Source organism: Sardina pilchardus, chromosome 24 (genome assembly GCF_963854185.1).
Source record: "Sardina pilchardus chromosome 24, fSarPil1.1, whole genome shotgun sequence".
Taxonomy (NCBI): Eukaryota; Metazoa; Chordata; class Actinopteri; order Clupeiformes; family Clupeidae; genus Sardina; species Sardina pilchardus.
The window spans coordinates 18,706,810-18,722,309 of record NC_085017.1 but is presented as its reverse complement, the minus strand read 5'-3'; the positions used below and the strand labels follow the sequence as shown (position 1 = coordinate 18,722,309).

At 46.5% G+C, this 15,500-nt stretch overlaps 1 protein-coding gene across 1 annotated transcript in view; it reads right to left on the bottom strand.

Annotated features, from left to right (window-relative positions):
• The window catches only part of nfatc1 (nuclear factor of activated T cells 1), a 33,418-nt gene that overhangs the window by 3,973 nt on the left and 13,945 nt on the right, over positions 1-15,500 (bottom strand). The window contains exons 7-9 of the mRNA XM_062529292.1: positions 10,053-10,108; positions 7,562-7,694; positions 4,231-4,893 (exon numbers count right to left, since the gene is read on the bottom strand). Of these exons, the coding sequence (XP_062385276.1) occupies positions 4,231-4,893; positions 7,562-7,694; positions 10,053-10,108 (852 nt within the window). The remainder of the gene's footprint in view (positions 1-4,230; positions 4,894-7,561; positions 7,695-10,052; positions 10,109-15,500) is intronic.

Genomic DNA, 15,500 nt, shown 5'->3' with positions numbered 1-15,500 from the left:
GCTGCGGAATCCCCTCCGAGTGAACTGCATCCCAGGGAGAAAAAAGTAACACGTGGTGGCGTGGGTGGGATGGGGTGTGAGGATGGGGTGGAGTGGGGAAGGGGAATTAGAAAAGCAGGAATTCCCTTCCAGTGGGCCGCTGAAACAATAGCCACCCGATTCTTTTTTTTTCGTTGGCCGCCATGGTCTAGGCCGCACCCTTGGTGACCTCCGCCTGACACAGCCTCTAACCAGGCGCTTTGCAGAAGGCCAGAAGGGTGTGTGTGTGTGTGTGTGTGTCTGAGTGATCAGCTCGAGCTTTCAGTGAAAATGAGATGCAAATTCACAGTGCTTAACATAGACAAGACACCATTTAAGTCCAGAGAAAACTACCGTGCCAACCGTGGCTCATGAAACAGATTTACAAAATAGGTGTAAGCCTGAATCATACACAGGATATACTGTATTTCGGAAGGAAGACGTGCAAGTTGGACTAGGGTCCTTCAACTACATTCAATTGCCCAAGCTCAGCTAATGTTATGCTGTCGAAAAGAGACGAGACTGAAGATTAAATACTTTGGTGATTAAATATCATGTGGTGTTCTGGGAGACACTACTTAGGCCTTTTGGAGCCTTAAATTCCATTTTTCATGCTAAACAGATGATCTACTGTACTGTTAAACTGTCTTGTTCAGCCATCAGCATACGTGCCACAAATCACTATCGTAAAACAATAATCTTCTCTCAACACAAAGAGCACACAACGTGGGTGTGTATGAGTGTTTGCATGTGTCTGCTGGATTGATCTTGGGTGCTGTCTTTATTACAGACTGTCTCCACTGCTGTCTGATCAGTGATCTCAAAAACAGCCCGAGTGCACTTGGCGTTTCAGCAACACGCAGTACAGATCCTGGGCCAGCTTTCTCATCCCATTTACAATTGTAAAAAAGTCCTGACACTAGGGATGACGGCAGATCCCAAACCAGCCGAATGAGAGCAGAGAGCTGACTGCAGTCAGACTACCAGAATGCCACTGGGCTTCCTGTCCGGGCAACCATCTGTTGACATGTGTTGCCATGGGAAACATTTTACGCCACTGCAACATTTCATATTGGAGTTCTAATTAGAAAGCTTTGTATTTTTGTAAGCACACAGCATAATAGGGTCGCAATTAATGTTAGTCACGGTTAAAGAGACAGAACCCAATATATCCCCCTTTCTCTAGCATGCTAGTTTGACCTGCATGGTATTTCTATCTGGACTTACTGATGGTGCTTAATGGCAAGCAAGTATTAGTTATCAGTTAGGCCAGAGTCCATGAAAATGTCGCAAGTGTACGCAAAAATGCCCAAAGCGGGGAGTTGCTAAGCGACTGCTTCTCTAGTAGAGAAACAAGGACATAGTACACAAACACCAATCACTGCAGTTGTTTATATTGTCCAGGGCATTTATTTCAGTTAGAAGTTCTGGTCTAGCCACTGTCTGAAGTGGTGCGGGGTACCAAACATTAATCTGCTCAGTATGTCTGACATTTCTCCATTGAATTATAGCTATTCAATAGTTCATCTGGTCAGTGGACACAGTATATGTGTTTTGAATTATGGCGCAAATGCGAACAAAATTCCAGCAGTCCCTGCAGCCATGAACCCTCTAACCCCCGGCAGCCTGACGTCCAGCATTCCACCATATGCAGATCTACAGAGTGGACCAACAGTGTTGAGGTGGCAACAGCAGCAGCAGCAGAAGCAGCACTTTGTGTTGGAAAAGCGGGTGCCTCCCAGCCGGATGTGGATGTGAAGTAATCCAGGAATGCACTTTCCGGCGCGCGGCTGGTGTAAGCAACAGGTGTTTGCGTCCGATAGCGGCCGAGCGGACGGACTCGTCTGATCTCGGCACACAGGAAGCGGCGGCGAGATGAGGAACTCCCAAACAAACAATCACCCAGCGGAGCGCTGTTAACCTCGTTAGGCACTCCGCAGCTACGGACTACGGTCTCACGGGCGCTAATTGTTGTTGTCGTCAAGGTCACGCCGCAACCCTTTGCTGCCAAATACATGGCTAAATTAATTGAGCAGAAATGTATACAGATCTTAAAAAAGAGACAATGACTCTGTCATTTCACCACTTGTGCCAATGGACAGATTGATTCCTTACAATTCAGGCAATTCACCCCTAAAATGGCTCCATACACCAGTTTTACTCAATCTATTGCTGTGAACTCAGTTCTCTGAATGATTGCTGTCAAACAGCTACAAAAACAGAAACTGTGATGAACCAGACAAACGTCAGCAAAGGTATTGGCAGGGCAAATGCACCCTTAATGTGTCTCGAACTGAGTCTTTTGATGCATGTCTGCACAAAGGAATGAAAACAGTCCAAATTATTTTTGAATGAGTCGCAGATGTTTGAAAGAAAGTGAAAGATAAACAGTATATTTAAGAAACAAATACTCTAGACACTTCATGTGGTTAGCATGAATGAGTGCTCTGAAAATACTCCTAGACTGCAGCAAATCCAATCAACGGTAAACTAAGACTCCATAAACAAAGGCATCATTCAAGGAAGTCACCGCTACTAATGTTACATTGAAGTCGATATCTGAGCTTCGGGGCCACCTTATTGCATCTGTGATAAAAATCTCTGGGCCTTCACAGTCTCTCTCTCGATAGCTCTCATTTGACATGTGCTGATCAAGCAAGTCTACTGCAGTTAATCTCTTTCATTTGTTCCAGACCGGTCACCTTGGGACTTTTACATGCTATGTAATAAATGTGTACGCCACACTGCACAAAAATGCACACCACCCTAGCATCCACTGAAACCATTTTAGGGATGTATTAAAAAGTAGAAGATGGAGGATGAAACCCAAGAACATGCTTGAAGAAGTCAGTTAGAAAGTACTGAAGACTGATTACACTGTGTAGCTAGTAGCGACTCTATTCCTTTTTAGCCTTCTCTCTCAGATTGAAAATGATGCCAACATGCCTTTGCACTTTATTAGACAGCTTTCAATGAAAGTAACGTCTCAGACACCTGGAAAATGAATGTCCTATATACCAGAAAGTAACTTTGTCAGCACCATCTATAAAAGCGATGGCCATCCCTCTGCCCTTTCCTGAGAGCAGTGTGCCCATAAACACCAAAGGTTTTGTGGAGAGACACCTAATATTTTCGCGAACAAAAAAAAAAACAGTCGTTTTTTTTCCACCAATACATGCATTGCTTGTAAGCCTCTTCCCCCAGCTCACAATAAAGCTTTCCCCACTGCAATGTGCAAGAATAATCACTGGAACTGTTCACCGCGGACCCTTCACAAAAAGAAGTAAAGAAAGAAAGAAAGAAAGAAAGAAAGAAAGAAAGAAAGAAAGGCGGAGGGGAAGGGGAGGGGGAGTTAGAGGAAAAGCGACTGTTAGATCATGCCTTGAACAGTGCGTAAACTGAGAACGTAATCCCTGTGTATCTGCCCCCTGCTCACCGCAGGCTTTTACTGCTTTGGCTCCCGCTCCACTGGATCCCCACTCTGGCCCTTCACTCTCCTCTGGGGCCCCGGCCAAACCCACGCCGCCCGGTCCATATATGCTTTATGGTAGCGTCGTCTCCCCCAACCCCCCCCCCCCCCCCCCCAACCCCCATCTCCATCGCACAGCTAGCTCCTGGAGCAGACCTCGACTCGGGGGCCCTCGGCCAGGATTCGTAAGCATTTCCATCAGGAGGGATGTTTGGGAGTCTCTCGAAGGGCATTCTTAGAGAATGGTGGACATAGATCTTCAGATGTATGCATGGGGAGCAGGGGGGGCCTGGGGGAGAGTACTGTAATTGGGGAAGGGAGGGGGGGCCGTATTAAGGGGCTGGTGATTCCAAAACAATTCTCTGTTTTGGTCCCCTGAGTGATTCGATTGGTATCATACAGAATGGGGTGACAATGACTCATAATTCCACCAGCGCTTCTGGTCACTGTGACTTTTGAAAAGTTACGAAAAGACTTCAGTGTTTCTAAACAGCGAGTAGATAGAGTTTGACAAGAGGGGATGTGAATAGCAAGGGAATACTGAGCTACGGCAGGTCAGTGCAAGATAAATATGAATATCATATTTGCACAGCTAGATCATACATCCCATACATACGGACAAGTGTGCATCATCATACATGTAAGCATTGTACTAGTTGCTGGTTGAGGTGCCACATAATCTTCAGAGCCCTCTCGTAGCGATGACGTCTAGTGCATGTTATGGAGTCGGAGGTTCCACTCACCATCATCCAGGTACATCTGGTCGAGCTCCTGAGGCTCCTGCTTGATGCTGACGGCCGGTGCGGAGGGGCTCCCCTGTTGGGGCAGGAAGGCGGACGGGCTTCTCCTGGGCGACCCCTTGGGCGGCTGCGGGGACACCGAGGCGGGGAGCTCGTGCGCGGGGGCGTGGGCGTGGGACGGGGACAGGCTGCTGCTGAAGGGGCGCTCCGGCGTCGAGGGGGAGAGGTGTGGCGCGGAGACCACCCGCGGGTGGAAGAGAGCGGCGGACTGCTGGTAGCAGGCGGCGGCCGCCGTGGCCTGGATGGCCGAGACTTGCGCGGCGGAGGCCGGCGAAGGAGGAGCGGATCCGGCAGGCGGCTGGGGAGAGCCGAGCAGCAGCCCCTTGGGGAAGTGCGTGGGCGACAGGTCGTGGAGCTTGGGGCTGCCGCCGAGGGACGGGCCAGAGACGGGGGAGGACAACGAGGACGGCTTTCCTCCGAGACGCTGGGGGCCGGCGCCGACGCCAAACGGCCCCGCCGCGCCGGGCCTCGGGTCAACAGGCATCGCGGCGGTCAGCACCTGCGGGGAGTAGTAAGGCTTCGAATGCAAAGGGAAGCCAGGTGCATGCTGGGTACACAGCTGAGGGAGCTCATAGTCATCATGCGGCTCTGTTTTTATAGTTGGAACTACAAAAGAAAGAAAAGAACAATATCTATGTAGAGTCGGATGAAGGGGATAAAAGATAAAAGAAAAACTAATCTGACGCACGTCATGCTTTTTGGACATATATGGTATTATAACCTTCAATTCTAATTCTAGAGCGGGTCAGGTTGAGTCACAGACACAAAACTCCTACAAAAGAGCCTTGTTCAAACCAAAACATCACATTCTACTCTAGTAATTAAGAAGCTAAGCAATACTAATGAACATGCCCATGTTTAGAGATGGACTGCCTCGGTGAGCGTGTGCAGAGACATGGGCGGGTGGCTTGGATACCGGCAGGCAAACAAACAGCCGCTCATCAATGGGCCTGTGTGTCCGGAGCAGGGAGTCGCCCGCGCCCAATTGAAAACATTTGATTTGAAAAAAAAAAATGGATGAATCACTACCACAAGGCTTCTAGTTGCTTCCAAAAATGAGAAAAAAAGAGGTCTATTTCCCTTGGATCTTTTCCTACGTCTGTATACAGATACATGTGTCGAATGCTGAATATGTGGCCAAATCAGAAGCTATTTGGATTGTGTATGAATACTCTGTAGCTTTGGAGAATGTTTGAGGCAAAGTCTTAAGTTTACTGGCAGAGACTTCCAATCCGGCTTAAAAGCATCTCTCACATGGCCTTATCTGTAATATTTACATCTCGGTGAAAGAGAGGGGGAGAGGGAGAGAGAGAGAGAGAAAAAAAAGCAACACTCCACGTTTCCTTAGTTTAGATCAAAGCTGTTTTTGCTTCCCTCTCATGAACCACCGACCAAACCACATCCACACGCAGAGGGACAGAAGCTTCCAGTTCTATGAAATATCGTGTCAACACCACCTGAGCATGAGAGAACTCACAGTCACCCTAACTGGATGGTGAAAAATAGAAACCAGACGCTTATTAATAGTGGCAGCAGGCGGGAGTGAGGAAGTTTGAGCGGGACGCGCGTAGAGACACGCTAACTAGCAGGCGGCTACAAAAGCTTTTATCAGCAGTAACAGCAGCACAGGGGTGAGCGGTTTGTGTTGTTCGATAGCTTTGACAGCTATGAATAATAGATCGGTTGCATGAGATTAATTAGCACGGCCTAACTAGGAACCTTTTCTTTGACCATAGCACAACACTGGCAATGAGTATAAGTACAAAATAAACACCCTGAAGTGGGGACTGGCTGATGTCAACTACATCCTCAAAGAAAAAAGACAAAGCCAGAGCCTTTAGTATATTTACTGTGCCAATATGAGAGGTTTTGTACAACCAAACCACAAGAACTGTACTCAAACAATCTGGGATAACATTTAGTGACATAACTCAGCACTGTTTGTTCTGGACAGTAGCAGTCCTGTATTCCATCAATTCCATTAACGAATCCATTCATTCAATAAATGCTGTAGCTATCAAAAAGGTTTAATGATAGTGCTTCATGTTGCTGAATGTTTGTTGAAGGACTGTTGGGGCTGTAAAGCCTTACAAACCCAGAAACCCCTACTGTAAAGTGTAATGGTAGGTCATAAAGCTCATAGAAAAGACAAATATCTCCTACTAGTCTTCCCCAAATTTCCTTCCTCTTCCTCGAGGCACACACACAAGGGGACGCCGTTAGGGAGTTCAACCTCAGAGCCACAACAGGAGGCTCTAAGTCCAGCCTATGAACCTCTCCACTGTGTCTGGAGCCTTAGCCCCGAGGCTGCTAGGCGCTGGCCTTCCAACTCTGGCTATGGTGTTATTTCATCTGGCAATCCAATTCACATTCCCGTATTAGAGCCCCACCCAAGCAAAGGCCTATTAATGCTCCTATAGCCACTCTACCAGTACCAGGTATGGAAAAGACCGGGTTTAATGGTGGTGCTTTTATAACAACGGAAACATTCTCCACTTTTTATTTTGTTCTTTTTCTTAAAAAAGCTCTCAAGTTCAGAACATCTCTTAATGGAGATATTCTTTAAAAAATCTCAAAACACCCATATAAATTGTGTAATTGGGAAGCATGGAACAACAAAAGTAAATGATTTACCAAATAAAATCATGGGTAATAATGTGTGGAACAACAATTCACCCGTTAATCAAGTGACTAATGGGTGCAAATAATCATCTAAAAAACACAATCTAGAAATGAGGCAAAATGGACACCTGACAGAAGCTACTAGAAGAAGCTGAAGGCTCAATGGTGTTTTTTGCCCCCAACGGCACCTTCCAGGCAGCACAGCCTAAAAGGCACTACCTTTACCCTATTCCTAACCCTAACCCCCTCAACCCTCATCCTACCCCTAAACTGAGGGGAGTAGTGCCTTGAAGGCTGGTTAGGGCTTCGGGCTTGTAACCTGAGGGTTGCCGGTTCGATCCCCGACCAGTCCACGGCTGAAGTGCCCTTGAGCAAGGCACCTAACCCCTCACTGCTCCCCGAGCCCCGCTGGTTGGGCAGGCAGCTCACTGCTCTGGGTTGTGTGATTCACCTCACTGTGTGTTCACTGTGTGCTGTGTGTTCACTAATTCAGTTAAATTGGGTTAAATGCAGAGAACTGAATTTCCCTCACCGGATCAAAAAAGTATATATTCTATTCTATTCTATTCTATTCTATTCTATTCTATTCTATTCCATTGAGGGCAAATAACCCCAAAGACCAGGCTTGCTCAGAAGAGAGGTTCATGTTTACCTTTGGGTGGCAGATAGGTGAAGTGCTGGCTCTGACTCCTCCTGCGTTTGCCGTTGCACACGTAGAAGCTCACCGACACCGGGCTGGCAATGTTCTGGTTCCTGTACGTGGGTACTTCTACCAACAAGCATGTCTGCAACACAAAAAAAGTAAGCAAAGAATGTTACTGTATGTAGATCAAACAAGATTTTTTTTTTAAACTGCTTTCCCATATTTGATATATAATTGCTGGGATTACATGACAAAATACAAAATACACCATCTATGAACCAAATATTAACTGGAACCAATTAAAAACCAGACCTTTCATGTTGAGTCAGCCATTGTTTCAATAATTGGAGCCATGTGAGTTATTCAGTAACTTGCTGACATTTTTTGTGTCGTGGATTTCTAAATATTTGTAAAGTTCCCACAGTTAAAATCCCAACCACAGATCACAATGTTGTACTGGATAAATCGGTTAAGCTGACCCGGGGCTTTTAAAACCTTTTTATTGTGTGTATTTTATCTCCGTTTTTATTCCTGCGCTGTATCTACAGTCTGGTCAAATATGCACCCCGACCGAGAGGACGAGTCGTGCTTCACACGGCAGATGCTGCTGCTGGCGTTTCCTGCGCCGCGTTCCCTGGCTCCGAGAGCGTCTCCTCGCCATCCAGACGGTTTGTTTCTCCAGCTCCTCGCCCCAGCTGTCTGACAGCCTTTCCCACACACGGACCAGACAAGGCCTCAACTTCCCTAGCAGAGTGTCACAGCTGCGCTACGCAGGCCAACTAAGTTGGACCATCTTTTAAACTTAAAAAAAAGCTAAAAACAAAACAACAACACGAGCAGCGAAGTCCGCGATCTGGAGAATATTACGGATGAGCGATGGACGCATGATGTGATGGTGAGTTGGGGGCCTGACTGAGCCAGATCAGAAGTGTTGTCGGGTCATTCTAACTCTCCGAGGTGAAAAACACTGATCTACGACCTGTCAGAGGTAGTCAGCAGAGAGGTCCTCTGTCGGTGCTTTGTGCAAAGTTGGAGGGAGTTCCAGAAGAAGAAAGACGTATTATGTGATACTGAATAAAGATGAACAGAGCCAGATATAACTGCTCTGCCGGTCAGAACAGATACCTCTTAATGGTCATCCAGTTAAGCTGTGTCAAGGCAAAAGTTTCTAAAGTGTCTAAATGAGTCCCTGAAGGAGGTAGTGGTCAGATGAAGGACTACAGAGGATAGATATGGGATGGACTTACAGTAGTCCATTAATATGTTTTATGATTCAAAGACTTGCTTGTATTTTGAGAATTTGGTTGAGAATAAGGCCTCAAACCTGAAGCCTTATACTTCAGCCTATACGGACACCCGTTGAACTCCAAAATGCCTTTTCGTTTCCTCATCCAACATTTCTGTTAGAGAATGACAGGTCATTACCCCAGCCCATAAAAACAACATCTCACACATTAGGACACTTTAGTGAATAGGCATTATCCACACAGCTCTGAAATGTCGGGAGAAAACCTCACTTCAACCCTGGGGGGAAGCCATTAAGGCTACATTCACACAAAGACTCCCATCTGCCTGCGACCAGGAGGACAATGTGGAGATTAGCTTTGGCTAGACAGATGCTGCGATGTTGTTTAAAATGGGCCCGGTCCAGCATGCCTGAGCCAGGTGTAAATGGCCGACAGTTAGCAGCCAGACGTGTTGTAACGGCGTACATTCAGCCAGAGCAGATATAGACTGGGGCGGCGTGGGGCGGCGAGGAGGAGGAGGAGGAGGAGGAGGGGGGGGGTGTCGGGGATTTGGAGCAGGTGCAAAGACTTCAGCACACACAGACGCTGTCTAATCCACTCTTGTGCTCCCCCCCCTCCCCCCGCCCCCCCAGGTCTGAGAGAGGGGCTTGCTGATGAGTCAGCCTGTCAGGGAGCACTGGCCTCCAGGTGTCTCGCATAACCCCAAGTCTTCCCCTCAGACAGCCCCTCAGGAACTGGAAAAAAATGTTTTCGTTTCTCTCTCTCTCCCTCTCTCTCCCTCTTCTTTTCCAACTGCTCCCATGATACTCATCTCTCCAAAGATTCTGTCAATTCTACACCAGGTTTCTCCCTCGGTTATACTATAAGTCCTATGCCATTGTCATATCAGCAGGTATAGAATATGGTACAGAATCACTTTAAAACAGATGAGCAGTTTAGTAACACATCCTATACCACTGTAAAATCAGCAGGTCTAGAATATGGTACATAATCACTTTAAAGACAGATATGCAGTTTAGTAACACATTGTTTAAGGTCAACGTGATGCTCCTTTAGTTCACAAGCTATGACTAAAGCATGACGGAAATATGGAATGTGAGTTTTGGACACCTTAAGCGCTTTCATTCTGAATTTGGATTGGATTTGGTAGGCTAGTGTGACAAGTTCAAGCTTCGAGAGAGCACTTGGACTCCTCCAAAAAATCCACATTTTGGCCTGAAGATGAGTAATTGCTCTGAGGTAGAAGGGCTTACCGATTTGGAGGCTTCCTTGTCCACTTTGGCTTCCATCTCCCATATGTGATGGCCATCTGTCAAAGGAACAAAACAAACACATGGTTTGACTCTGGTTATTTGTCAGCAACTATTATTGTTCTGTTATAAGTGACTCAGAGAGAAGCCAAGTGCATGGAATTTATGAAAATATTAGGATGAAAAACAGCTTAATGGAGCCTTGTCATGGAATAAGCCATCCTGACCAGCTGAACTTCAATCGGACCTACTCGCTGAACGTCATCAACCAGATGTTACTGCATGACAAACAAAACCTGCACCCATCAGTACCCGGAGTAAGGGTTCATGAAATAATGCACAACCAATTAAAAAGTAAAATAAATTGCTCTCTGAGTCCATTTCCAAACATCAATCATTTGTCATCCCCAATAAAATGCCTCAATGCAACTCTTTTTTTAGCCACAAATTGTGGCAACCGAATAACTGTCCCTTTTATCCTTCAAAAGCTGCACACCAACAGCCAGGGACAAAAGAGCTACTAAACGCTCATTTGCTATTTTTAGTGTCACTCGTCAGCAGGCTGGCTTTTTTCCCTTAACCGGTTAATGAAACCACGTAAACCATCGCCTTTTGCCTTTTGCCTTTCACAGTCACTGATGGGCTGGCTACATCTTAAATAGAACTGACATCATAGCCATGTCTTCCATGTGAATGGAAGGGTGTCTGCGGACAACGCCAAGCCGACTGGTGGGTCTTAGTGACTTTGGGCTTGGTGTGTCTGTGGTGCCAAGGTGGCCGGCAGGAAGGGGTGAAAAGTGTTAAGGAAAAAAAGTGTCTTTTTTTAATCTTCAATCAATTAATTTAGAAACCACCCATTGTGTCATCAGGGGATTTGAAGAGAAAGGTATTCATGTTATAAAAGCACACATTTCTATTTGTTACTAAGAAAGTTGAACAATATACTGTATTCTATCTTAATGCTATAAGCCTATCTGAAGTACAGTTGTACAATATATTCTATCTTAATGTTATAAGACTGAAGACTGAAGACTGAACTGAAGTACAGTTGTACAATATATTCTATCTTGATGTTATAAGAGTCTCTGAAGTACATATTGAGTTAACAGGGCTTCCCTGCTAACCAAGACTTTTACTCAAAATCCATGCACATCTGAATAAATCCCTTCCAGATGCAAAGACCAGGCAGCCAGTTGTTGTGACAGCTGATGCTTGGAGGAGTCAACTAAACTGTAGGTGTTCTGCTTTGTGGCTAACTAAACATCACAATTCCCATTTAAGAATACCTCCCAGGATTATAAGGCACACATGAGGGTAGTTATCACAATAGCAGTCCATTGCAATCACCGTCCTTCACTTGCAGTGATTAATAAAATTGCTCATTAGTAAAAAAAATCTAATGAAAACAGATTAGTTACTGAGTTTTTGGTTGTTCTGAGACAGAATGCCATCCCTCTCAAAGCAACATTTGTAAAGGACGGAAGTTTAAATGTTTCTAGAGGACAGTCGACAGTCAACGCCTTAGGGATTGAGCTCATTTTACAGATGAAGAGAGCTCGCTCTTTTCATTACTGTTTTAACCATTTTCTGTTGTGAAAACTCAGAAAACTCAGACAATTTGCGCCTTGCCAGGAAAAAAAATAAAGTTCTGTGCAAAATATTTTGCTTTTTTGCGGATCCCCTATGGCGTCTTCTATGCGTGCGGGCCATACGGTGGTGTGTGCAGTAATGGGCATTCCATCACTTGAGTGTGTGGCTGGTGGGGGTGATGGACGAGGATCACAACATTAGTCTGTAATTTGTGGGTGCATCCACTTAATTTGTGGCGCTCCACATGTTAGATGTGGAGTTGAGGTTCACTGAGGCAGTGATGTGGCAGATCCCAAGACTCGACTCTCTCTCTCTCTCTCTCTCTCTCTCTTACCCCCACCTTCTCTCTTCCTCTCTCCCTCTCTCTCTCTCTCCTGCTCTCTCTCTCTCCCCCCACACCTTCTATCTTCCTCTCTCTCTCTCTCTTCCCCCATCTTCTCTCTTCCTCCCTCTCTCTCTCTCTCTCTCTCTCTCTCCCCCCACCGTCTCTCTTCCTCTCTACCTCTCTCTCTCCTGCTCTCTCTCTCTCTCCCCCCCACACACCTTCTCTCTTCCTCTCTATTTCTCCCCCCCCACCCCGCCCCACCTTCTCTCTTCCTCTCTTTCTCTCTCTCCTCTCCTCTCCTCTCCCCTCCTCTCTGGAGGAAACCTCGCTCCTCCGACCTCCCCTCTCTTGCTCTGGGAAAGCCTCCAGGAGGGAAACCTTAGAGCTGCAAGGTTGACGCGCCAGGGGTAAACATGTTTTTCTCTCATGTAGGAGTGATCACGCTGCCATTTAATAGCAGATGCTTTCAAAGTAGCGGCCGTGCGAGGCAAAATGCGAAGTATTTTTTGATCTGCCACCGATGATTAGTCTGAAATTAATCTTCCTTCTTTTTTGTTATATAACTCCTTCAAAGTTAGATATCAGTGTCAGAGAGAGTTCACCGTTTTTGGACGAGGCATACATCTCAAACTCTGCTTGTTTGTTGCTTTTGGGTTTAATAACGCCTTTTAATATGGCTGGCTTAATGCAAAACACCATGGCACAACCAATGCTCTCACACTTCATGGCCTCCCCATTCCGTGCCACATCACTCTTTCTCATTCCTTTTCTTTGGCCCCTCACCAACGCCCTTTCTCCTCCTTCCCCTCCTCCTCCTCCTTCCTCCCTCGCTCTCTCTCTCCCCTGGCAACTCTCCTCCCTCACTCTTGCATCCCTCGTTTTCTCTCTCTCTCCCACACACACACGCACACACACACCTCCCTCCTTACACAAATAACCGTGCCTGGTTCAGACACAACACAGAGTCTGTGCATGACTGTGGTAGGCAAGCAAGCAAGCAAGGAGGCAAGCAAGCAGGCAGGCGGGCGGGCACAGGGTTTGGGCTGAAGCACTCAGCCGGAGGGCAGGGTGTGTGTGTGTGTGTGTGTGTTTGTGTGTGTGTGTGTGTGTGTGTGTGTGAGAGAGAGAGCGTGTGGGTGGATGGAGGTGGTGGAGGTTGGTTGGTTGGTGGGGTTGGGGTAAGTCAACTGGGGCGACTGCGACTGCTGTTTGTCATCCCTGGACCCTTGGGAAGCAGAGAGGCTGAGGTGGAGAGGGGGTGTGGTGGGGTGGGGTGGGGTAGGGGCGGTGCCTTGCTTTGAGGGGGGAATGAAACGCTCCCTTGTTTTGTCTAATTGGACCGGGGGAGAGCGAGTGCAGCTCGGCTGGTGCGGCCGCTGCAGCCTGAAACAGCAGGGGGATGGAGCCCAAGCATAAACACACACACACACACACACACACACACACACACACACACACACACACACACACACACACACACACACACACACACACACACACACACACACACACACACACACACACACACACACACACACACACACACACACACACACACACACACACACACACACACACACCAATATTATGCACACTCACATCCTCAAAAGCACACAAATAGTGTATACACACACTCCTATACACCACTGCTTGACTAGTAGCAGAGAGGCCGTTGCTATGATTGGACTCTTTTGTCTTTGGCCATGCCACGCAGATGAGGCAGACGCACGCCAGTGTGTTGTCAAATGCCACCTACCCAAAAAACACACACGGGCACATAAAAACACACACAGACACACACACACAGAGACACACACCAATGGCCCCCAAAGCCACTGTAATCACAGCTGAAACTAATTCACAGGCACAGCACACTTCTCTTTTCCAGGACTGGAGGTGAAAAAACAAAAGCAAGACACAGGGATGCGATCTCCTTGTCCTGATATTAAGGCTGAGAGATAATTGTTTTCAGTTTGCTTCTAGCTTTCTGCTTAAACCATCTCTAGGGAGAAATACATTATTGGGTTATTGTTTCTGTCATTTGTTTATGAAAATGGGACGCTGTTGTGAAAGGCAAAGAGAGAGGCCAAGCCACAAAACCCATCTTAAGTTGTGGCCATCTTTCTCTATAAACACTTAATTAAATCTTTGAAGTGACTTTGGCATTAAAAAAACAATGTGCTGACCTTGTATTCGTGTGGATTTTGCGCGAAGGTTGGGGAGTTAAACCTGATACACACAGGGTTTACAGCACGAGCATTTCTCAAATGATTTCTTGACTCCTAGTACTGTGCCCTCCATCTACTGTGTACAGTAATTGCAGTGCCCAAATGGACTCCAGTGGTTGGTTTCAGTCAAAGACCTTGTTTGAAGAGGTATGCAGGCAATACTTGATAAGAAGTCTTTTTTTTTTTTTTTTCCACCATCACCGATGGAATTTAGGGGACAAAATTTGATGCAACATAATTTTGCTCTAACTGGCGTGTCTCCGCAACAGATGGAACCCGGGTCCGACGCAGGCCCGGCGCTTTCATGTCTTTACACGGTCACAATCACGCAGCCCTATCAGATTTCGGCCATGTTTGAAGTACATTAAGCCCAATACCACATGCCACATTTTCTTCAAAGAAACATGCTAACATATGTTATCTTTTGGTAGCCTAGCGCTGCCCGCCTGTTGCTTTGAGCTCAGTTTTTGTTGGAATGAGCTGAAATGAAGTGAGTGAGTTTATGCCTGGTTATATCAGGCAAGTCTTTTGTGCTAAGATTAATTTCTTGTGTCGTGTCGAAATCAACCATTCACTTTAAAGTGTCGGGTTGGACTTTTGTATTTCTACACATTGAAATAAATCAGCGCTGCTTACTCAAAGCAATATAACACAGAGAATAATAAATAAACAAAATCCACATCCTTGTGATCACTCAGAAGATCAACAAAGGCAACAAGAGAAAACAAACCTGAAGTGTGCTTTCTCACAAAGTGAATCACCACTCATCTGTTACCGTGGCAATATGACTCAGTCCACCACAGAGCCGCCTCTTGTCTCCTGATCGCCACTTAGAGGACTTGGGTTCTCTCACAGACATGACCCCAGGCCAAAAATAACCAAGTCTGTCTGGGCTCACCTCTCCCTCTCTTTCTCTCTCTCTCTCTCTCTCTCTCTCTCTCTCTCTCTGGAGTGTACCTGCCCAGGCCAGCTGTGTTGTAGTGCTCTGAAATGGTGGCAGCCGTCAGCTGTCAGCGCCCTTCATGTGACCTCTCTGTGGGGCCCTGAAGAAGAATAACAATTTCTCTCTCTCCCTCCTCTCTCTCTCCCTCTCTAGCCTGTTCTTTATCTCTCTCTTTCTCTCATTTCCAAAAGATACTGTATTTCTCCCCTTCGTTCCCCTTTACAGCAAGCACAGCACAGCTCACAGCAATTTAGCTGATTCCGTTCCTTCCTCTCGCCTCCACACATATTTCAGTTCCCTTCTGAATGTTCTGAATGACTCATGTACATATCTCCCATCAACAACAACATAGTAACAGCAATCCA